This window comes from Panicum hallii, chromosome 7 (genome assembly GCF_002211085.1).
Source record: "Panicum hallii strain FIL2 chromosome 7, PHallii_v3.1, whole genome shotgun sequence".
Lineage (NCBI taxonomy): Eukaryota > Viridiplantae > Streptophyta > Magnoliopsida > Poales > Poaceae > Panicum > Panicum hallii.
This window is the reverse complement of record NC_038048.1, coordinates 37,547,775-37,571,695: the sequence shown is the minus strand read 5'-3', so window position 1 is coordinate 37,571,695 and position 23,921 is coordinate 37,547,775. Positions and strand designations below refer to the sequence as shown.

At 45.5% G+C, this 23,921-nt stretch overlaps 4 protein-coding genes across 4 annotated transcripts; all 4 read left to right on the top strand.

The window, feature by feature from the left end:
• The first annotated feature begins 2,291 nt into the window (after positions 1–2,291).
• LOC112899714 (polygalacturonase inhibitor-like) lies at positions 2,292–3,641 on the top strand. Its single transcript, XM_025968285.1, has one exon. It carries the CDS (start codon positions 2,330–2,332, stop codon positions 3,545–3,547), a length of 1,218 nt encoding a protein of 405 aa, XP_025824070.1. The 5' UTR covers positions 2,292–2,329; the 3' UTR covers positions 3,548–3,641.
• A 355-nt stretch (positions 3,642–3,996) lies between these two features.
• LOC112899718 (beta-glucosidase 12-like) lies at positions 3,997–9,202 on the top strand. Its single transcript, XM_025968291.1, has 13 exons — positions 3,997–4,723; positions 4,943–5,012; positions 5,521–5,579; positions 5,816–5,891; positions 5,998–6,075; positions 6,158–6,245; positions 6,513–6,768; positions 7,257–7,372; positions 7,463–7,680; positions 7,978–8,009; positions 8,103–8,205; positions 8,653–8,761; positions 8,879–9,202. Exons 1-13 carry the CDS (start codon positions 4,475–4,477, stop codon positions 9,045–9,047), a joined length of 1,623 nt encoding a protein of 540 aa, XP_025824076.1. The 5' UTR covers positions 3,997–4,474; the 3' UTR covers positions 9,048–9,202.
• Positions 9,203–12,498: 3,296 nt separating this feature from the next.
• Positions 12,499–14,995, top strand: LOC112899715 (beta-glucosidase 12-like). Its single transcript, XM_025968286.1, is given in 11 exon segments — positions 12,499–12,543; positions 12,545–12,575; positions 12,695–12,772; positions 12,872–12,959; positions 13,126–13,381; positions 13,529–13,644; positions 13,730–13,947; positions 14,238–14,269; positions 14,353–14,455; positions 14,573–14,681; positions 14,827–14,995. Coding segments are annotated over 11 exon segments (1,230 nt in total). The 5' UTR covers positions 12,499–12,513.
• A 1,629-nt stretch (positions 14,996–16,624) lies between these two features.
• LOC112899713 (beta-glucosidase 12-like) lies at positions 16,625–21,431 on the top strand. The gene is made up of 13 exons (XM_025968284.1): positions 16,625–16,828; positions 17,047–17,116; positions 17,481–17,539; positions 17,688–17,763; positions 17,867–17,944; positions 18,048–18,135; positions 19,118–19,373; positions 19,576–19,691; positions 19,797–20,008; positions 20,372–20,403; positions 20,517–20,619; positions 20,784–20,892; positions 20,992–21,431. The coding sequence occupies exons 1-13, from the start codon at positions 16,679–16,681 to the stop codon at positions 21,158–21,160; spliced, it is 1,518 nt and encodes a 505-aa protein (XP_025824069.1). The 5' UTR covers positions 16,625–16,678; the 3' UTR covers positions 21,161–21,431.
• Positions 21,432–23,921: the final 2,490 nt, after the last annotated feature.

The following is a 23,921-nucleotide window of genomic DNA, read 5'->3' as shown; positions in this document are numbered from 1 at the left end:
CGACTGAAAATATAAAACTCACATGGAAAATAAAAGCAACGCCTCAACTGAAAATGTAAAACTCACACGAAAAGTAAGGGCAACGTCTTGACTGGTAATATAAAACTCACACAAAAAGTAAAGGCAACACCTCAATTGGAATTCAAAACACACATGAAAAGTAAAGACAACACCTTAACTAAAATTTAAAACGCACACGAAAAGTAAGACCAACACCTTGACTGTTATTTAAAACGCACACGAAAAATAAGAGAAGAGAAGAATGTGAATAAGCAGTGGCGTGATGACTCAGCTGCGAACTTCTACTATTTTTCTAGCACTGTTCTTGTTGCTAGCAGAGACTTCCTATGGCAGCGGCAGCACTAACTATTACATGCGCTGTTATTGCATGTGGTGTGTGCGTGGATCGACTGGAGCACATCAGCGCTATTTATAGGAGGCGAGCGGGCATGCAGGGTACTGAGCAGTGCATGGCTCTCAACTATTGTAGAGTGCGGTAGAATAGTGCGGAATAATGTACAAGAGTACAGAAGGGGCCAGGCCGCCGGCCAATATGGCTGTCATTATCCTGATTGTTTTGCTAATTTATTTTTTCACCGTGGGCTGGTATTTATCACCAGGAGCTGATATATACTGCTGTGCTAAAGAGGCAACTGGTGGGATATGCTAACGTGGGCAGCAGCTAGGCATTACGTATACATCAGGTCAGCTCAAACCTTTTCTGTTCACACACACACACACGAGTCAACACACATGCACATATACAAATAGGAATTACGGTGGTCAAAATAGTCACTAGATAAGTAGTACGGGCACATGATATCATTCTTGCAGGCATGCATAAACAAGAGACCAATAGAAAATCATCACAATAATTTGGGTAGTTAGCATGAGCTAATTATCTATAATCTATTTATTTTATCTCAAAGTATTACAGCTCTGCTCGTCCCTGAGCTGAAATTTGAAGCGCATATTGTCTACTCCGATGGGGAAGCGGATTTCTCCGATCTCGACTTCTATCGTCACCTTGATGTCCCTTAGGGAGGCTCGTCCAAGGATAAGCTGCACGCCTAGGTCACCCTTCATGTCGAGGACCACAAAGTTGGCGAGGATAAAGGAGTTCTTCACTCGCACTAGAAGATTTTCGACTATCCCTTCAGGATTTCGAATGGTTGAATCAACGAGCTGCACGTACATTAGGATTGGAGCGAGACCAGGATATTGTAATTGTTCAAAGATTACCTTAGGCATAATGTTCACGCTTGTCCCAAGATCGCTAAGTGCCTGATCATAGCAGTCGTCATAGATCGAGCAGCTGATCATGGGGACCCTGGATCCCCTTGCCTTGTTGCTATTGGTCCTCCCCACACATTCGTCCTTTGATGCATGGGTCTACCTGCATGGTTAGTGCGTGATGGCCTCCGAGATAATGAGGATACACTGACCGCAAACAGGCCACTCCGTCTCAAACTCTCGTCCATACTATTGGTGCTTACCTGATCTTCTCAGTCTCCGATGGCAGGGTGGCGAGGCATCACCTGAGCCACAGTTGACGAGATAAAGATGGCTGCATGATTCATGAGTTACCCTGGAAGGGGATGGGAAGTGCGGCGGCGCCTGCAGGCGCGGGGCGGTGAGAGAGGCTTCCTAGAGACAGGAGAGCGGAGAAGAGAGGAGACAGCTTGGCATGCTGACATGGCCGGGAGATTACCGGAGTTGAGATCTGGATCTAGGTTTAGCCAGGCTGTTTGTTGCGGCTCCGGGAGAGTGAGGATGGGGTGGGGGCGATAGTGATGGTTGCCCGGCGAGCTAAACGGGCAGGTGGACAAGACAGACGGATCCGACAATGGCTAAACGGCAACACAAAATGCGCTCGCCGACCCGACAACTCAGATTACACACTGAATCATCATAGACGTTCAGCCTTGATCAGATGGCTTATAGTGTCGATTGATGGATATACAAATTCTCAAACGATTGACGAGGAGCAAATCTGTTTCTAAAAGTCAATGTCTCGTGAAGTTGAAGGGAGGTTTATTTCTTAGGTGCGTGATTTGAGGCATCTCTTTAGGCGACGTCATTGACCGTTAGATCGCCATGAAACTTTGCCATTTTCAGAAGCCTTGAGATATATAGGAGGCGTTCCTATTGCTTGCAGCTGCATCAAACGACTCAAAAACCCTTGACCAAACTGTGGGTTACCTTCAACATCACGCCTCCGCGCCCATTTGACCCTCTATGCCTATACAATGCACTGTTCATCACCGCGCTTTACCAGCAGGCACCTCAAACAATAGCAAGTACATCGAATGCTCGAACGCGGATCGCCATGGACGCCACCCACCTACTCATCCTCTTCCTCCTATCTTCCCAACTGATCACCATGTCGCTGTCGTCCCAGTCTCCGCAGGGAAACAGCGACCCTGACCTCCCGACGCTGCTCAAGATCAAGACGCAGTTCGGCAACCCGGCCGCGCTCGCGGAGTGGCAGCCCGGCACGGACCACTGCGGCTGGCCGTACGCCTACTGCAACCAGTACCGCCGCGTCGTCGCGCTCTTCCTCGAGAACGTTAGCATCACGTCCACGCTGCCGCCGGCCATCGGCGAGCTCGACCAGCTGCGCACCATCAACATCGTCAACATCCCGGGGCTGCACGGCCCCATCCCGGACTCCCTCGGCAAGCTCGCGCACCTCTCCATCCTCAACGTCATGGTCACCTCCGTCTCGGGCTCCATCCCGGCGTCCCTCTCCCGCACCAACCTCTCCTCTGTCAGCTTCTTCGGGAACAAGCTCACCGGCAGGATCCCCACGTCGCTGGAGAAGCTGCCGCACCTGACCTTCTTCGACGCCGCGAACAACGACCTCGTCGGGACGATCCCGCCGCGGCTCGTGCACGGCGGCACGCCCGACCGGCCGCTGGGCCTGAAGCTGTCGAACAACCGGCTGTCCGGGACCATCCCCTGGCTCTACGGGATCGAGAGGTACATCATGGAGTTCAAGGTCGCGAACAACCAGCTCGCCGGCGACGCGTCGTTCCTGTTCGGGCGGCGCAAGACGGTGGATGACCTCGACCTGTCCGGGAACCGGCTGAGGTTCAACCTGACCGGGCTGGAGATGCCCAGGGACCTTCTGTTCCTGAACCTGAGCCACAACCGGATCTACGGCGGCGTGCCGGCGTCGCTGCTGGAGTCGAGGGTGGTGACGCTGGACCTCAGCTACAACGAGCTCTGCGGGGAGATACCCGCCGGCGGGCGGATGGGGTGGTTCAAGGCGGAGGCGTACGGCCACAACAAGTGCCTCTGCGGGACGCCGCTGCCGCCGTGCGCGAGCGGCCATCTGAACCGAGCTTGTCATGGACCATGGTTATACAGCGCGTGTTCGCGCCGTGCAGGGAGTAATTGTGTTTCCATGAGCTTGGCTTCCTTTTATTTTTGGTCCAAGCCCAGCGTCTTCCTTTTATTATTATTTTTTTTGGTCTTGTATCCGTTGCTGACGAGTATTCACTCCTTTGAGTCCTTTCAAACAGATAAACCGTTTTGTATTTAGAAAAATTCAAGTTCTATGTATGGTGATCAACAACTAGACAATTTAATTTCATAGTGATGATAAAAGATATTATAATAGAAAAGTAATGACTAAAGATTGTGTTTTTTTACTTATTTCTTGATTTTTTTCTGTTGGTGAGAAAAGACACTTGCAGTTTTTTTTCCTGCTGTTTTACAGTTGTCCAACTGACCAGCTGGAACCCGCTTAAGGATCAGTGATGCCTATGTCCCTGTCATGGTGGCCACCCTATATATGTGGGCTAGGGTGGGGTGGTTCATGTTAGCAGTATCCAATATATATGTAAAACTTAAGTCAACATCTCGGATAAGCAATATATCCAAAATGTTAACCATGTATATTAAAAAACATTAAGTAGTACAATCTTAATGTTGGGGTTTTAAAGTAAAAAAATTAGAATATACAAGTATTAGATTATATTTCGTTGAATTTATTCTGCCAACATGGTGGTTCAAATGAAATAAAAAAGGACTCGTGATTTCAGGTAAAAGATAAATCACCCACCCATACCCCTCCAATCAAATTGTGCCACATGTCATGGATATTATAAAAAAATAGGAGTATTTAGAAATCCTGGGTTACAATTACAAGTCCAACCGTTTCGGCATAATCCCAGAGTCCAGGCCAAGGCAGTTAACCTGTTCTATACTCATTTCCTTGCGGCTTTGCCTCTGCTACCAAGAATATTGCCGTGTCTCAATCTCTGTTTCTCCTCTCTGTTCTTTCCTTTTTGTCAGTTTGTTTGCAACTTTCAGGTTCCTTAATGCAAAGAAGACACGTGGAGCTCCTGCCATTTTCCCCCAAAGAAAATACAGAAACTGAGGCAGCGATGCGCCAGCAAGCTCGAAGAATTTTTCTGCTGTTTTGCATGTCCCTGTCACAGTGGCTAGCAGCACCCACTGAAGAAACATGGCGCAAACTTTTGGGCGGCCATGCATGAGCCTACTTATTGGGGGGTGCCAAGGGAGCCGAGCTGTTAACAAGCTCGATCCCCTCTCTGTCGTCACACACACAACAATGGCTGTGAGTCGTCTTCTACTTCCGTTTCTCCTCCTAGCCGTCGCTTTTGGCGCCTACGACGGCGCTGGCCAGCCGCCGATCAGCCGGAGAAGCTTCCCAGAGGGGTTCGTATTCGGGACATCCTCTGCTTCCTATCAGGTGAAAGTTCTCTGCTCTTTTTTTTTCATTTAGGGAGGACTGTGAGATCCGTCGAGTTCCCATCTGTCATCTGCTATACAAACTTCTATCTATTTGTGTGAAGAGGCACTTAATTAAGTAAGATCTGGTAGTTGGCAACAAATATACTAACTAGTTACTAGTAAAACCAGCAATCCAGCATATAGTCTGACCAAAGCAGTCATTGGCCTAATCATGCAGTATGAGGGTGGCGTGATGGAGGGGGGCAGAGGACCAAGCATCTGGGACACCTTCACCCACCAGCACCCAGGCATGTATAAAGATGAATAGAAGACTACTATACACAACATTTTGGATACAAATAGAATTTCATACGAAAACTTGCTTTGTCTTCTTCACCATGTTCTTATGTAGATATGGCTCACAACCATCAAGAATATCCTGTTTTCTGGTAGTGTTTAAGCAAGTTGAGCGTTCATACGCAATTTTTGATGAAAGGGCGAAGCAAAATAAATAAATAAGCACTACGAACACATTTATATTCTTAGCACCGGCATGTTTTGTTGACAATTAATCCATGCTATCCATTTATCGACGGATTTACCATTACTAATCGCTGCTGAGATTATTGTGGAAATATTCCGTTCATGTAAACAAATCTTCTTGTGGAAGAGATTTGCTAAGGTAAAAAATCATCCAATTTGGCATTTTATTAAGTTTGATTGTTGTAGACAAGCACTGAAACTTAAATTTGACGTAGTCTATGGACATAACAGGGAGCCGTCTTTGAAACCTGTAACAATTTTTTGATCTGGCAGATAAAATTATTGACAGAAGCAATGGGGATGTGGCCGTGGATTCTTACCATCTCTACAAAGTAAGTATAACTTTAATATATTTAACTATAGGTGTCCTTTTTATTAAATAATTCCTTAAAAATTTTCTAGGATATACTCCAGGTTGTGTTGTCTCTTCAGTTCTGTCTGATGACATGCAGTGTCTTTAGTTCTGTCTGATTTAGTTCTTTGGCGAGTGTTTTGTAAGTTTCTCAAACTACCAACAAAAACATGTTACACCACTGACCCATGGGGAGGACTTGCCGCCAAAATGCAGGAAGATGTGCGCCTCATGAAGGACATGGGAATGGATGCATACAGATTCTCCATCTCATGGACAAGAATTCTTCCAAGTAAATAACCTATTATTCAGACGTTCTAGGTCGCACTGCCTTGGACATATTCCGAAGTCTAAGTAGATCGATCGTATCTAATTTAGCTATCTGAATCTTATGGCAGATGGAAGTCTGAGCGGTGGAGTCAACAGAGAAGGCGTCAGATACTACAACAATTTGATTGATGAACTCTTGTTGAAAGGTATCCCTGCATTGCATGTGTTGATGCATTGGTTAGCCTCCTGCGATCCATATGTATGCAATCTTATGCATTTCGTTTGCAGGGGTGCAACCATTTGTGACCCTTTTTCACTGGGACTCACCTCAAGCATTAGAAGACAAATACGGAGGATTTCTTAGTCCTAATATGATGTGAGTTACAACCTTAGGCTTCTCTATAGTTTTTTTTGATTGGAGGCTTCTTTAGAGTTGTTTGTGCTGGTCTTTTCTGTGAATATATCGTTTACATTATTATCTTGAAGTTTGTTAATTACAAACTGTCAGGCTAATATCCATCCAGCACGCAGGAACTACGCAACAAGTCCTCTAAAAACAGACACTTGTGCATTGCCATTGCCATCATTGTAATAGAAACTTCCTCCGCGTATGATTTATCGCCCATTACTGCAATTGTTGCAGAAACGACTACAGGGACTATGCTGAAGTCTGCTTCAAAGAGTTTGGTGACCGAGTCAAACACTGGATCACGTTCAATGAACCCGGGGGCTTCTGCTCAGCAGGGTATGCATCTGGAGTGCTTGCACCAGGCCGGTGCTCGCCATGGGAGCAGGGCAAGTGCAGTGCTGGGGATTCAGGAACGGAGCCTTACACCGTATGTCATCATCAACTACTCGCCCATGCAGAAACAGTTCGCTTGTACAAAGAGAAGTACCAGGTCGGTGATGAACTCCCATGCAATTCCTCAAAAAGAATTGTGTGATTCCTAAAGAAAATCTCTCCATGCAATTGCAATTCTTGAATGGAACCGATTGGCAATGTGAAAAATTGAGCTCGATAAGTAAATTAATTGTGTTAAGAGTTCAGTTTTTGTCTAGGTGTACCATGGAGAAATGCAGTCAACTCGTTTAATTACATAACTGAATCATATACTCTCCTTTTTTTTTTCTGTTTTTACTCTCAAGCAGAAAGAGCTACTACTGGCCATATCTCCTATGCTGATTTTCTAGTTTATGGATCTAAATTCAGAAGACGTACAGTTTAATATGAGATGTAACTATATAAGTTGGTAGTTAGGCCATGGTCTTGTACATAGATCCCAAACAGAATATCACTTCATATGAATGATAAGAAGAATATATTACATTTGCCAAATGAATTTCACCTTGACCATGATCTGTACTCATTGCTTGCATTTGCATGCAGGCGGTCCAAGGAGGGAAGATCGGAATATCATTAGTCTCACTTTGGTTTCTTCCTTTGTCCCCATCCAAATCCAACAATAATGCGGTGAGACGTGCCTTAGATTTCACATTTGGCTGGTACTTTCTGTATAAAACTGTGACCATCACATAATTTTGTCACTAAAGTTGAGGAAAAGGACACAAAACTTACTAGCCATGTCCTCCTAGGTTTATGGACCCCCTTGTTGGAGGTGACTACCCACTCAACATGAAAGGATTGGCGGGAAATCGCCTGCCACGATTCACAAAAGAACAATCTGAGATGCTCAAGGGTGCATTTGACTTCATCGGACTCAACTACTATACTACATACTACGCTGCTAATCTTCCTCCTGCAAATGGCCTTAACGTTAGCTATAACACTGACTTTCGAGCTAATCTTTCTGGTGAGTCACCAAGCCAAATAAAGGATCTTCTATTTTTCTTAACAATCTACTATTGATGAACGAAGTTCTTTTCCTGAATTTGCACAAGAATGTTGTAGCAAACTCCATGCAACAATAACTCTTATTTTAACAGTATTAATGTAGCATTTTTCGACAAGCATGCTGTTATGTTAACTGCAATCTCTATTCCCTCAATTGACTCCCTAATTCTAAAGTATTCATAATTAGTATTTTACATTTAGTTTCAAACTACAATTATCTGTAATATATTTTTCTGACCTCTTATGATTATATTAGGTGTTCGAAATGGTGTCCCCATAGGTCCTCAGGTAACTTATCATTTCCTAATAACAGATATATATGAGATTGATTTCCAACCCATTTTATGTGGTGATTTATTTGCATAACCAACATATATGTAGGCTGCTTCTCCTTGGCTCTACATGTACCCTCGAGGCTTTAGTGAGCTTCTACTTTATATTAAGGAGAACTATGGCAATCCTACTATCTACATCACTGAAAACGGTAACTTTTAATCAATAAGTAGTACCTCTATTAATAGTGCGGGTGAACCAGTGTCATACTATGCCATCTACTTATTTTGTACACTACCTTTATTCTTGTTCATTCGTCGCTTTGGACACTGACACATCTTCAACAGTTGATTTTAACCAAAAAAGTTCAGATAAAAGAAATATAAACTATAACCATCTCATACTTTTTCTAAAGAAAAACTAACACCAATTTTATATGGCAAATCTTCAAGTTTGTTTATATGTGTGGTCAAAGTTATGTCTAAACTTGACTGCAAGCATTCCTTAAATGACATCCATCTGAGAACGAACAGAGTATAACTTATAATTTTCTCCTTCAATGAGTTTTATTTTATGAAAGTATTGATTAGTCTCCTCAACTGGGAGGGGCAAAAAAGGTGAACTGAAACAATCTGAAAACATTCTTTCTTCAATACAGGCTTTGATGAAGCCAACAACATGAGCTTGCCACTCCAGGAAGCCCTGAAGGATGACACTCGGATAGTGTACCACCACGGGCACCTCCTTGCCCTCTTAAGTGCTATAAGGTTAGATCTCTCTAGCTAGCTTACACAACACACCGTACCCCATTACTAGTAAATTTGCATATGACAGTTGATGACACCCGACAGCATTACATTATTTGACTTCCTCACAATTCACAGGGATGGAGCAAATGTGAAAGGATACTTCGCATGGTCGCTGCTTGATAACTTCGAGTGGGTGAACGGCTACACAATCCGGTTCGGGCTAAACTTCGTGGACTACAACGACGGGTTGAAGCGGTACCCCAAGAACTCAGCACATTGGTTCAAGGAGTTCTTGCAGAAATAAACAAGGACCTTGCTTAGCTAATGGAAGATGCATTAGGAACGGTGCAAGATTTTATTGGTGTACGTCGATTGATTTTGCATATGGCATGGCATGAAGGACATTGTGTTAAAACAAATGCATTTGCGTTTTGCTGCAATAAAGCATGTCTGCGTTTGTCTGGTAATCAAGAAAATGTATTGCAGCCTCGCAGGTCCTCTCCTGCTCCATTGGCCAACAGATAAGCAATCCGCATATCTGAGCATTTGTATTTGTATTGTGTTTCGTAAAAAGAAGAGAGAAGCAATGGACGCCCATCCACAGGAATGAGACAAGGCTGAGCATAAGTCGCTGCACCAGTACACGTAAAGGAACTGTATCCACGTTCCTCTCCCTTGCAGCTGCATCAAACGACTCTGGAAGCCCTTGACCAAAATTTTTGGTCGCTTAGCTTCAAAATCACACATCAACTTCCTCCAAAGTTGACCTCATCGCCTACATATTCCCGCACACCTGAAACAAGCTAGTACAAGTGCCAAATCACTTCATCACAACACAATGGTCACCCACACTGTCCTCCTGCTGCTGCTTTCTTTCCAACTGATCACCAGGTCGCTCTCTCAGCCCCAGTCCAACCGAGATCTCCCAGCTCTCATCAAGATCAGGGAGCAGTTCGGCAACCCGGCCGCGCTGTCGGGCTGGCGGCCCGGCGGCTCGGCCTGCGCCCCGCCGGCGGCCTGCGACGAGCGGGGCCGCGTGACCGAGATCTTCCTCCGGGGCCTCGACATCACGTCCACGCTCCCGCCGGCCATCGGCGAGCTCGACCAGCTGGAGACCCTCAGCATCGAGAACATGCCGGGCCTGCACGTGGTCGCTCGCCGTGCTTGCGCTTTCATCTTATCTGTTCTTCCCTTCTGTCAGCTTCCAACTGCGAATTTTAGAACGTCACGTCCCCAGCAATACAAAGGCACTGGGCGATCTCCTGCATTTCCTTTGAAGACAATTCAGAAACCCAACCACATTCGTTTCGGTTTCTGTATAGCTGAGACTAGGGCTGGATAACGAGCCGGCTTGGCTCGGCTCGGCTCGGTCCGGCTCGCTAGACTCGGCTCGTTATCCTAACGAGTATAGAAGACTGCTCGGCTAGGCTTGGTCCGGCTCGCGAGCTGGCTTGGGCAGCTCGCGAGCCAAACACCGATAGGTGAGATATATCTATATAGATTAAATAAAAAAATATTAAGATAATATATGGTTCTATTTTCATACTTTCAAGATCATATATAATTCTATTGGCGATACTTCCATGATTTATCAACCATACATGTTCCATCAATCACATATGCCCATAAATTAGCCTATCATAAGCAAAGAGGTTACAAGATACTAAGTCTTGGTCTCTATATAAATTGATCGGTCCATTCAATGAATATTGGACAAGCACAAAGCATAAAGGAAATACTGAATCTTGGCTTCTAGACAGCCTGTAACATAGGTGGAAATCACGTTATACGCGTAGCTCGTTCGGCTCGTGAGCTGGCTCAAACTCGCTCGTTATACTAACGAGGATAAAATTGTGCTCGGCTCGTTAGGAATTAGACCGAGCCGAGCCGGCTACGAGTCGAGGGAGCTACGAGCCACGAGCAATTTTTCCGGCTCTAGCTGACACTGAACAGTCCTGTCAAATTATTAGCTCGATCTTGTGTACAAAGAGGTCACGGAGCTCCCAATGTCCCGTCCCTGTCGCGGTGCCGAGATCCCGGTTGATGATCACCACCCCACTCGCGAAGAGGGAGAGCGCACGACGTCGCGTTTCGGGCATGCCATAGTCGTCGTCTGTCTGTAAAAATAATGGCGCCACGCCGCTAGCTGTTGGGACGCCGATCGAGCGAGCGGAGCCTGCCTGCCCCAAGCACCAAGAAACTCCTCTCCCATCTGTGGCTGTGAGAGTGGCCGCGATGCTCGGTCGTCTTCTACTCCAGCTTCTCCTCCTTGCTGCGGCTTCCGACGCCTACGACGGTGGCGCCGGCCAACCGCCGATCAGCAGGAGAAGCTTCCCTGAGGGGTTCATCTTCGGGACGGCCTCGGCAGCCTACCAGGTGAAAGTTCAATTCGTTCTGTCCAGGGTTTAGTTTATCGCCTAAACTTTCTCCTAGTAGGCTGATGACAAGTAGGGAAGGCTTAGCACAAAGAGCTACCTAAACTGTCGCAAACTGCACCCAACAAAGCTCACAGCAGACATGCGCAGTGTATTGGGATTAAGGTCATTGGTTTTCGGCACGATCTGATTCTGACGAGATGGCTTTGTTGTGTTCACATGCAGTACGAGGGCGGTGCAATGGACGGGGGCAGAGGGCGGAGCATCTGGGACACCTTTACTCATCAGCACCCAGGAATGCATACACCTCTATCATCTCTCTAGGTCCATTTTGTGCTTCTCTTCTATGCATCATGCTGTTATTCCAGAACGCCACTTCATATACCTACCATCAGTAGGAAATTAAATATAAATATGCAAAGCTAGAAGCTGCATATGTTTGGAGAATTATTAACTGTTCTATAGTTTGATGTATTCTAGTATACAATCTAAGGAGATGGGTGTCTAAATGTCTGATGGCCACATTTATGTTGTCAGAGGTAGCAGAATCTCTTGACAGTTTTAGGCCTGTCTATCAACACTTTCACATAAAAAGAGACAGCCCAACTTACTGCAAGCCAGAGTCAGGATTAAAATAGATAACAGAGGCTCAAGTCTCACCACTCGCTGGAACACACTCTAATCTAATTAAGAACCTATATGTACATGATTCGACGAAGACAGAGGATCAAAAGGCATCCTCCTAGAGAAAGATATTACAAAGGCACACAGTGACATCACTACGAGGAAGATCTTGTTCACTCTATACAAACCTTTGCTGGTCAGTGATAAGCTTGACCCGCAATCCACTCATGACACTCTCACAAGTCAAAGTTCCAATTCATGCCATTAGTAGCCAGGAGGTTAGTCGGCCTATCGCTACCTGTTCAGCTCAACTTTCTCAGTAGATTGCTTTTCTGAACACGGAATATGAAGTTAGCTGTTGAATTGTTGATCTTACTTGTGGCAGCAAACCTTAGTTGACATAGTCAAAGGGCGAATGGGCACTGGATAGACACAGGGGCAAAAAAAAGGGCAACTTGTGTTATTGTTGAATTTAGTTGGCAAGAAAGAATAGACAAGGACCCATCTTTGAATTTAAGACTCTCTGATTTGGCAGATAAAATTGCTGACAGAAGCAATGGGGACGTGGCAGTAGATTCCTACCATCTCTACAAGGTAGGAATTTACTTTTTAAATATATATATATGTATGTATTCTGCTTTTTAATGGATTTCTGTAAAAAAATGGATGACCAAGCTTATTGTAAGATCTTTAAGTTCTAAATACCAAGATAATACTAGCACATCACTGAAACTAGTGACTTACCGAAAAATGCAGGAAGATGTGCGCATAATGAAGAATATGGGGATGGATGCCTACAGGTTTTTCCATCTCCTGGAGTAGAATTCTTCCAAGTAAGTGCGACATGTTGTTTAGACGTGCTGCAATTCCCTGTCTCGCGTATAGGAGTATCCTCCAAACTGCAAACTCATCGAACAAACTTAAACGCCATCTGAGTCTAATCTAATGACAGATGGAAGTCTGAGTGGTGGAGTCAACAGAGAAGGCGTCAGGTACTACAACAATTTGATTGATGAGCTCCTGCTGAGAGGTAGGCCATGCACACTTAGCTCCAATCTTAGTATTCCACCATATGATTTTATATTTCTGAAGATACGAAATACACATATTGAGGTACATATATATGCAGGGGTGCAACCATTTGTGACTCTTTTTCACTGGGACACACCTCAGGCATTAGAAGATAAATACGGGGCATTCCTTAGTCCTAACATCATGTAAGTATCACTATTTTTAGTCCTCAGCGCACTATTTATTTCAACTGAAAAATGTTATCAACAATTGTCAACATCGTGAAGAGTACAAATAACAAAACAAAAAATCCTCATTCTGAATTTTGGCAATAGCTTTGCAATTGTCAACATGCGGTTTTAACTGTTGCAGCAATGACTACAAGGACTACGCTGAGGTCTGCTTTAAAGAGTTTGGTGACCGAGTGAAACACTGGATCACGTTCAATGAGCCCTGGAGCTTCTGCACAACTGGGTATGCATCTGGCATGTTCGCTCCAGGACGGTGCTCGCCATGGGAGCAGGGCAAGTGCAGTGCTGGGGATTCAGGAAAGGAGCCTTACACTGTATGTCATCATCAAATACTCGCCCATGCAGAGACAGTTCGGTTGTATAAAGAAAAATACCAGGTCAGTGATGAAATCTCCAAGCAGATCATGCAGACTTGCAGTTCTTCAATGAACAGCAAATCAATTGGAACTCTCCAAATTTGGGCTTCTCCAATGTTGATACCAGTTTATCACTAACACGCATCGCATACTGAATGTACAACGCAGGCCGCGCAAAAGGGAAATATTGGAATAACATTAGTTTCGAACTGGTTTGTTCCCTTTTCCCGTTCGAAATCGAACGATGATGCAGCGAGGCGTGCCATTGACTTCATGCTTGGATGGTAAATTCTTTGTGATCCTCACAGAATTCCACCGTACGTTGAACAAGTCCTGGAAGAAAACATCTCACTAGGAATTCCATTGTAGGTTCATGGACCCCCTTACTAGAGGAGATTACCCGCTAAGCATGAGAACAATAGTTGGGAATCGGTTGCCACAGTTCACAAAGGAACAATCCGAGCTGGTCAAGGGTGCATTCGACTTTATTGGCCTAAACCACTACACTACAAACTATGCTGACAACTATCCTCCATCAAATGGCCTCAATGTAACCTATGACACTGACGCCCGTGCCAATCTTACTGGTAAGTCCCAAAGTCAATGGTGAACCTACTTTTGTTCGTTTATCAGTTTTATATTAGTGAAGACTGAAGAGTATTGCCTCTATTTGTGAAATGCATATAGGAGGTATTTAACAAAACTTTAGCGTTTCTGACAATCTTGCAATTGCATCAACTGTAGTCTCTATTACATTAAGACATTAGTACTTGACATTATATTGTTCCCTGTTAGGATTTATGATCTGAACTACATGTATTTCTAGTCCACTTTCTGCTGATACGTACTAACTAGATCTCGTCTTGTTTATTATTAGGTATTCGAAATGGTGTCCCAATAGGTCCTCAGGTAACGACAGGTCACATCAAAATAAGTAACTCCATCTCCCTTTAACGAATAACGATCCATTTCCACGGATGGTACATGTGTAGGCTGCTTCATCTTGGCTCTTCGTATACCCTCAAGGCTTCCGTGAGTTGCTGCTTTATGTTAAGGAAAACTATGGCAATCCTACCGTCTATATCACTGAAAATGGTAACTTCTACTTGCTTACCTCTTGTCGCTATTTCAAGGAACGAAAAATTTCTCCTTTCCTGAAAGAGCTGAATATGAAACAGTTCATCTATAAAATTGCTACGATCCATATTTTAGGCATCGACGAAGATAACAACCAGAGCCTTTCTCTCCAGGAAGCTCTGAAGGATGACGCCAGGATAGAGTTCCACCGCAAGCACCTCCTTGCGCTGCAGAGCGCCGTAAGGTCAGTGGTCGAGCTCTACTAGCTAATCCATGGGACACACTGCAACACACAGCTTCACTCATGCAACACGGTCTTCTAGTGTAATGTCAGCTAGTAGATATGATGGTACAGCTAGCTACCGCATCTGACGTGCGATCCACTGCAGCGACGGGGCGAACGTGAAGGGGTACTTCGCGTGGTCGCTTCTGGACAACTTCGAGTGGGCGAGCGGCTACACGGTCCGCTTCGCGATAAACTTCGTGGACTACAACGACGGGCTGAAGCGGCACCCCAAGAGTTCCTCACACTGGTTCACGGAGTTTCTGAAGAAGTGAGTGTTTATTTATAGCAAATAATGGGAAAAAGGTGCGCTTGTCACGGTGCCAAGATCAACGTGTGCATGTTGGTGAGCTAGAGTTGATGTCGGACAGCAAGTGTTCTTTCACTTTCACTATCCATGGTCCATCCTGAAAATATTAGAAGTTACGCGTGTTACTGGCAGTTGACGAGTCGCAAAAGGCCCACGTAGCGGGCCGCCGCCGCTCGCCACGCCGCCAAGGCTGCCGGAGTTAGAGTATCGAGGGGAGCGGCCCGCAGCCAGGGGTGGGAAGTGGGGGGAGTGGCCGGCGATGAAATCACCGCCGCCCGGGTGGTGGTCGAAGCGGCGGTTTTAGGATTTCAGGTTTCCGGGTGGGGGCAACTTCCATGGCCGGCAGCTATATATATATATATGGGGAGGTCGGGGGCAGCAATGGTCCAGCGGTGGTGACGGTTCGACCGGCGATGGTGACAGTTCGACCAGCGGCGGAGGTGGGGTGGTACGAGAGCGCCACTGGCCCGGTGGGGCTGGATCCCTGTTGAGCAATGGCCCACGGCGAAGCAAGAAGAAGGCCAGGGTCGAAGGCCAAGGTCAAAGGCCAGCGGCGCGGCGATGGGTGGGTGGGCGGGCGGCGCGACGGCGGCAGCCACCGGCCGGAGCTGTGGACAAGGGGGCGGAGGAGGTGGGAGGAAGAAGATGAGGCGGGGGACGTTTCTATGATGCTAGCTTTAACTGCTAGTCACTACATGCCTCGCATGATTCCCTGGCCCTACATGTAGGAAAACACGATCGCGCGTCGTGATCCGGCCGACGTTCTCCAGTGTTCCACGCCGCCGAATCGCCGATCAGCGTCCGGCGAAGCCCATACCACCCTTCCTTTCGCTCAGAGGCCTCTCCGTGCGTTGCTCTTGCGGCTACATATTTAATACATAAAAGCCCATCTGGTGGGTGATGAAGAAGATCCGCCTCGTACGGTTGTGATGCCAAGGTTCATGAAGTTGCAACTGATTGGGCTGCTGCAAGAACTGACATTGCTGACGCTAAGGTTTCATCGTAACATATATCAAATATTCGTGGATATGCCATTATCGAAGGGCGAAAACCTATAAATAGGATGTAAAACATATGAAGTAATTAGTAATTGAATTCTACCACAACATGATGAAACTGAAACAGTAACTGCAACAGGATTGCTTAAAAAATGAGCTGATAAGATCACACAATAATGTCAAACGATTTCGATTAGGTGCGACGAATATATCCAGTTTTTAATGATATAAATTGATGTATAGATGATCGTAAAGTACGCATAAGAAACCTAACTGATCTTATCATCATCATCGAGGTGCGCTTCAGCTCTTTAGCAGCCATATTTTCCCCATTAATGGCAGTATTTAACAGCTGCCTACTCAAGATATGCACATGTCCCAATCAGGGTGGTTATCGCTCATGGATCAGAATCTTGTCGCGATTTGGCCGTGCACGAGCTAGCCGACACATTTTGCCAGAAGAGTTGCACATGTCCCCTGCACCCTGCCTGTCATGGTGGTCAGGAGAAACACAAAAAATAGCGTTATGTTTTGGACGTGCTTAGCTAACTAGCCTACATATAACAGGGTGCCAAAGCAAGCCTTTCTGCAGGCTCGATCCACGCACTCTCTTGTCGTCACATCCATCGAAGGCAGTAGCTGCGGCAGCAATGCTTCTTGGTCGTCTTCTACCTCCGTTTCTCCTCCTGGCACTGGCAGTCGCCTCCGGTGCCTACTATGATGGTGCCGGCCAGCCGCCGGTGAACCGGAGAAACTTCCCTGAGGGGTTCGTCTTCGGGACGGCCTCATCGGCCTACCAGGCAAGAGCTTCTTCGGCATCCGTACATCATGGCTTCATGTGCATATGCGCTTGCATTAATTAGTTTCTCTTTCTAACTCATCAGCATGGGACATTTACACATTTTCCACTGGTCATCGACAAACTAAGCAACTTAAATCTTTTCTCGATCGTGGATCTGTGTTTGAGTTGTTTCTGGCTTGGCATGGCCTAACGAGTTGGTTTGGTGTCCACACGCAGTATGAAGGTGGTGCGGCGGAAGGGGGCAGAGGGCCAAGCATCTGGGACACCTTCACTCACCAGCACTCAGGCATGTTTCTTTTTTTTTTTTTTTGGAAAACAGGGATACTAGGAGGTTTATAAACCAAACATAAAGACCGAAACCTAATGCCGTTGCATCCTTGGCTAACAAATTGTGCCTCAAAGTTGGATCTATCCCTGCTTTCATGATGAAAAAGAACGTCAACGTTGATTTTAGTCCAATATTCAGTCATGGATTAATCAAGTGGTCACTACCTGTTCATTTCTGTTGTTCTTTTCCATAAGTTAGTATTCGAACAGAACGTATGAAACAATAGTCAAAAGGAGCAGATCTCTTGAATTTAATTGGCAACAAAGAATATACAAACTAAATGATCGATCTTTGAAATTTCAACAAATTTCTGGTGTGGCAGATAGAATCGCTAACAGAAGCAATGGGGATGTGGCTGTGAACTCCTACCATCTCTACAAGGTACAAATTTAGTTTGATGTTTTCTGAAAAAGAAAGCAGATGTCCTGTCTTTTGGAGTCGATCGATTGTTTGAGAATTTTCTGTCAGAACCTTGTAAAAAATTTTGTTACATCACTCACCCAAAGGAGGCTGAACAAAAAAACTGCAGGAAGATGTGCGTCTCATGAAGGATATGGGAATGGATGCATACAGGTTCTCCATCTCATGGACAAGAATTCTTCCAAGTCAGTTTGACCTATTTGTTCAGATGTGCTCCTGCATCGTCTTGCATATCTTCCAATGTCCAATTCGATACCATCAAACATAAACGTCTGAATCTCATGACAGATGGAAGTCTAAGCGGTGGAGTCAACAGGGAAGGTGTCAGATACTACAACAATTTGATTGATGAGCTTCTGTTGAAAGGTATACACAAGGACCATTAACAAAATTCCTTATCATCCCACCAGATGGATTTCTAGCCTCATGAAGCTATTAAAAAACATGCTGTATGTACACAAATCTGCAGGGGTGCAACCGTTTGTGACCCTTTTTCACTGGGACTCGCCGCAGGCATTAGAAGACAAATATGGAGGATTCCTTAGTCCAAATATCATGTAAGTCGTGATTATTTAGTCCTTTTGCAGACAACAATTTCTTAATTTCAGTGCCACGTTAAGTCACAGTTCAAAGTGACAAGAAGATTGAGAAACACTAATTGCTGCTTAATAAAGCATTAACAAGCACTAGTTGAGTAAAATAAAATTCTTTCATTGTACTTCCGCTGCCTTATCTTTTTATAACATAATATGACCACAAATTTTACTTCAATCATTATAACACCATGGAAATTGTACGAATAATTAAGATATCCTCCACTTCAGTTGCCAATAGTTTGTAGATGTTCCTCTTCTCTTTTTTGCCAAGTTTTCTTAATAGAACTGACGAAAGGTATGGTAACCACGGATATATAGTATTCAGGTGCGTTTGGTTGGACTTTTGCACCTGCTTTTGCTTTTGCAAAAGGCAAAAGCCAACCAAAGGGCTTAAACGGCCCAGGTGCTTTTGCCCAAAGTAGCTTTCACCCTAGTACAAATCCAAAAGCACCTCCCCCTGCTTTCAGTGGTTTTTAGGGTAAAAAATTACCCACCTGCCACTGATTTTGGAGTATTTTGGTTTATATACAGTCCCACACAAACCTTCAGGGGTATTACAGGTTTTTCACCCACAACACACAGTTTCCCACAGCTCACAGCTGCTCTAACCAAACGGTCTTCTACTTTTTCCACGGCAGCTTTTTCACAGCAGCTTTTCCACAGGCCACAGCTCACAGCAGCTTTTCCAAAAGCCACGGTCCAACCAAACGCACCCTCAGCAAGCTCGGATGCATGCATGGACCTACATGCTTCCAATCGTATAACAACAAACCGAAGAACAACTGTTAGTGCTCATATATAGGAACTTAGGACAAACTCTTTTTCCATTAACACTGTCATCACAAATTCGAAGTAGCACTTTGATCCTGTATGCTTTGCTGTTTGTATGTGTGCCCATAAAAGTCATCCACTAATCAAACAAAACTGTAACTATTAACTGCAGCAATGATTATAAGGACTATGCTGAAGTCTGCTTCAGAGAGTTCGGGGACCGAGTGAAGCATTGGATCACGTTCAATGAGCCATGGACCTTCTGCTCCGTGGGCTATGCATCCGGCACATTTCCGCCAGCCCGGTGCTCGTCTTGGGAGGAGGGCAAGTGCAGTGTTGGCGACTCAGGAAGGGAACCCTACACTGCATGTCATTATCAGCTGCTTGCCCATGCAGAAGCAGTTCGGTTGTATAAAGAAAAATACCAGGTCAGGAGTGAACTCTCACCACAGATATAATTCTTGAATGAATAATGCATCAATTTGAAATATCCAAATATGAGCTTCTGCTATGCTCTGAAACAATAAGCAGTCCGCAAGTGTGATGCAAGCAGCATTCAGTAACAATGAATTTCCATTTTGACCATGGTCTGGGTCCAGCGCTCACAATTACAGGACATATTGAATGCAGGGTGTACAGAAGGGTAAGATCGGAATAACTTTAGTCTCACATTGGTTTACTCCCTTGTCCCGTTCCAAATCCGATGTCGCAGCAGCAAGGCGTCAAGTAGACTTCATGCTTGGATGGTATATTCTCTGTGACCATTGCAGTATTTTATCGGGGGGAAGAAAAGCAAAAAAAAAAACAGAACAAGATCGATGCATATCTTACTGGGAATAATACTGTTGAAGGTCTATGGACCCCCTCATTCGAGGAGACTACCCGTTAAGCATGAGAAGGTTGGTGGGAAATCGCCTTCCACGGTTCACAAAAGAGCAATCTGAGTTGGTCAAGGGTGCATTCGACTTCATCGGGCTCAACTACTACACAGGATACTACACTAAGGACGTTCCTCCATCCCTGAACAAGAGCTATAACACGGATTCCCAGGCTAATATTACTGGTGAGTGAGTGAGTCAACAAAGTCGACAATCTTTCTGTTCTTCTTCTTCTTAAACTAATACTAATGAAGAGCCTTTGAATAGTTGAATTCAATTAAGAGCATCTTCTCTATGTACAACTATGAACATGGGTATGGATGTGGCAGAAGGACTCTAGAACCAAACACGTACATACAGAACTCCTGTTCAACTAATTAATAGCGTTCTAGCATTTCGGACAGGCATGCAGTACGTTATACCAACTGCAACCTCTGCTGCATTAGATTATCTTGAGCAAGGTTGAGACTTCGTTGTTCGGAACTGCATTATTCATTCATTATTGTTCGCTTTCTGCTGATATATACTGACCTTGTCCGTTGCATCAGGTGTTCGGAATGGTCTCCTTATTGGTCGTCAGGTAACTTGCAATCATATCTCCAAACAACCCGTACCACTTGGCTTCCATCCCTTTTTATGTGTGATGAATGATTCTTTCTGGAAATGACATGCATGTATGCATTTGATTTGTAGGCTGCTTCACCTTCGCTCTACATCTACCCTCAAGGCTTCCGTGAGCTACTGCTCTATGTGAAGGAAACCTATGGGAATCCTACCGTCTATATCACTGAAAACGGTATCATCCAGAGTCAAATAAGTTCTCTGATTTCAAAACTTTCGTTTAATTAGTGCCATCTCCTCCTTTTGCATTCAACTCACCATGCACTGTAATACAACTTAGAACCTAGCTAAGAACTGGAAATAAAATTTGCCTCAAGATACACCTCACCCTGTCTTTAGGCGTCGATGAGGCGACCAACAATAGCCTGCCACTACAGGAAGCCCTGAAGGATGACATCAGGATAGAGTACTACCACAAGCACCTCCTTGCGCTGCTAAGTGCTATAAGGTCAGAGCAACTTATTATCCATTTAACACACTCCAGTATCACTGAATGAACATGATGAAGATGCCTGCGACTTAACCGTCGCATCTGACTTCCTGATAGGGATGGAGCAAACGTGAAAGGGTACTTCGCGTGGTCATTGCTCGATAACTTTGAGTGGAGGGATGCCTTCACGGTCCGATTTGGGATAAACTTCGTGGACTACAACGATGGATTGAAGCGATACCCTAAGAATTCCGCCCGCTGGTTCAGGAAATTCCTGCAGAAATAAGCGACCCGTTATGAGAAATAAATTTAGCATCTCATATATATGCCGCATGTGTTTTATGCCGTGTCAAGCAGCATCTCATATGACGAGAGGCCTTTCTGGAAGTAGGTGCGGAGTTGAGTCCATCGAGTCAAAGTCAAGTTAAGTTCAGCGTCAGCAAATTAAATCATGTGATTTGCTGGATAACAAGACGGCCGTTTTTTTCATTTTGAAGAACAATGTTGAAATGTACCATGGTTTACGCATTTGTTTGATGAATAAGAATGTTTAACAAGGTGCGTTGACGAATTAGTGTAGGAGCTTTGGGCGCTGCGCATGCATGTTTAGGTGTTACGTCGTTCTCAATGGAGTGTTTCATTATACGATTTTCTGTAGTGTCACATCATCTTCAGAGATTTAGGTTGATTGATGAAACGACTACTCAATATATAATACATAGTTTCACTTAGCATTTAATTGTCGCATGATGTTGAGATCAAATATGAAACACTCCATGCGTTGATGAATTAGTGTAGGAGCTTTGGGCGCTGCGCATGCATGTTTAGGTGTTACGTCGTTCTCAATGGAGTGTTTCATTAATGAAGTGTTTCATCATACGATTTTCTATAGTGCCACATCATCTTTAGAGATTTAGGTTGATTGATGAAACGACTACTCAATATACAATACATAGTTTCACTTAGCATTTAATTGTTGCATGATGTTGAGATCAAATATGTGCCATATGAATTGTATTACCATACGGGATCCACAAAAGGCATGAAGATGAAATGAATTTCTCTCGGTGGGAGTTCCATTCCAGATTAAAAGTCTTGATAACCGTTGTATATCAAGTTTTATTTCTATGGAATCCAACTCCTCTCTAGCTATCCTCATAAATTCCATGACATGTCATCGTTTTGCTTATATGGTATGAAACCCCCATAAAACTTATACTGAGAATGATCTTATTGTGCATGATTATATCTCAAGACTGGCAAAAGCCGGTGGTGAAGGTGTTTGAGATGGAGTTGAAAACATTCTACTGTTTACTGATATACCAATTAATGGAGTCATCATGGTGATCAATGATATATATATATATATATATATATATATATATATATATATATATATATATATATCAATCTCTAGAACTATGGTCTGGGATACTTAACAGGATGACCACCGACATCACCAATGACCGAACTCGGCGTTCATGGTTGCTAGACTACTTGTTCTGATTGAGGCCTCGGCTTCTAAAGGCGAGGGGCCTCCAGGGTTGAAGAGCTTCGGCGTCCCCAACAGCCAAATCATGATATGATATTCTCTAGTTTTTCAGTTCTTGGCCCAAGTGGCCTCACGATTATGTAAAGTCTCGCATCAATTGCTCTATACCCTTAAGGGGAGGCCGTGAGAAGAACTCCACGTATATATTCTCTCCTTTTTCCATAGGGAGAAAGAGAGAGGCCCGTTCCTTCACTGGAACTAATAAGGAATAGTCTAACACACGCTTCGTCTATCGGCTGCTCCACCTTGCTTCTCTTCTTCCTCGAACCTAGGCCCCAATTTCTGAAGACTCTTGCCAGTTCTGTTATAGCACGCGAGACTCGTTTTTGCTACACCAATTATAAAATGTCCCAACTCCGATCTTTTTTCTTAGATAATGATCTCAGCTCTGATCCTATATATATATATATATATATATATATATATATATTGGCAAAGATGCAATCACGCAATTAGTGGCCTGCACAACTTGGTTGCCTATCGAGTGGAAGACATTCGGGTGACCTAGTCGGTGGTTCACTTTTACTTTTAGAACCTCTCCTCCGCGTCGCACCTCGGGCGGAACCCGCTCCCCCGAGCGCCGCGGGCCCCAGCTCTGCTCCCCCATCTCGCCGCCGTCCGAGCTGCCGCCGGAAGCCCAAGCGGCCGCAAGGAAGGCGGCGGCGGGGCTCCACCTCCTCTCCTTTCTCTCCTTTCCTCCCCTTCGCTCTCTCTTGGTGGCTGGCCCATCCATGGCGGCGGCGGCTTTTCCCGGCGACCCGCTAGATCTGCTCTCCTAGAGCCTTTGCGCGGCGGGGCACGGCCTGGGCGCGGCGACGGCGCCGTCTGAGGCCTGAGCGCGGCGGTAGCGGCGGCTGCGGCCGGCTCACGGCGGGGTGCGGTTGCAGCAGCCCTAGACGGCGGCGTCCGCGGTCTGGGCGGCCGAAGGGGCGCGGCTGCAGCGGCCCCAGCGTCTACGGTGGGGCGCGGTTGTAGCAGCGTCCGCGGCCTGGGCGACCGGTGGGGCGCGCCTGCGGTGCCTCTCGTGGCTGCGCGTGACAGGGGCATGTTGGTGGCGGCGCCACAGCGTGCGAGGCCCCGCTTCGGCGGTCCCGTAGCCTGCGCGCGGCCCCTGGTGGCGGTGTGCTCGGCGGGGACACCTGTGTTGTGCCCAGTGGCGCCAGGTGATGATGGGAACGCCCGTTTTGGTCAACTGCACCACTCTTGCCGCAGTCAAGTCTGCTGCCGTTGCCTTGGGGATTGGCCGAGGTGCTAGCGAAAGCTTGGACGGCGATGTTCGCAGACGCCGCTACCTCCTTAGAGGTGTCCTTTTGCACCTTTCCACCTCTCCATGCTGGATGTTGCGGGTGAAAACCTAACCCATCTTGGGCTGGTGTCGGCGCCTTCGGCGACGTAACCTTCTTGAAGGTGATGCCAGGCTAATCCGAATAGCAGTGACGGTCATCGACAGGGTGTGCTACCTCTTCTCTTCCTTTCTTCCTCCTTTGAAAAAAAT

What these genes read in the sequence shown, in the direction of transcription:
- LOC112899714 (XM_025968285.1), top strand. Translation starts at nt 2,330, where the DNA reads ATGGACGCCACCCACCTACTCATCCTCTTCCTCCTATCTTCCCAACTG.
- LOC112899718 (XM_025968291.1), top strand. Translation starts at nt 4,475, where the DNA reads ATGGCGCAAACTTTTGGGCGGCCATGCATGAGCCTACTTATTGGGGGG. An exon ending in CATCCTCTGCTTCCTATCAG is followed by an intron (nt 4,724 to 4,942) that starts GTGAAAGTTCTC and finishes CTAATCATGCAG; the next exon opens with TATGAGGGTGGCGTGATGGA. An exon ending in CTTTCGAGCTAATCTTTCTG is followed by an intron (nt 7,681 to 7,977) that starts GTGAGTCACCAA and finishes TGATTATATTAG; the next exon opens with GTGTTCGAAATGGTGTCCCC.
- LOC112899713 (XM_025968284.1), top strand. Translation starts at nt 16,679, where the DNA reads ATGCTTCTTGGTCGTCTTCTACCTCCGTTTCTCCTCCTGGCACTGGCA. An exon ending in TTCCTTAGTCCAAATATCAT is followed by an intron (nt 18,136 to 19,117) that starts GTAAGTCGTGAT and finishes TATTAACTGCAG; the next exon opens with CAATGATTATAAGGACTATG. An exon ending in GTAGACTTCATGCTTGGATG is followed by an intron (nt 19,692 to 19,796) that starts GTATATTCTCTG and finishes ATACTGTTGAAG; the next exon opens with GTCTATGGACCCCCTCATTC.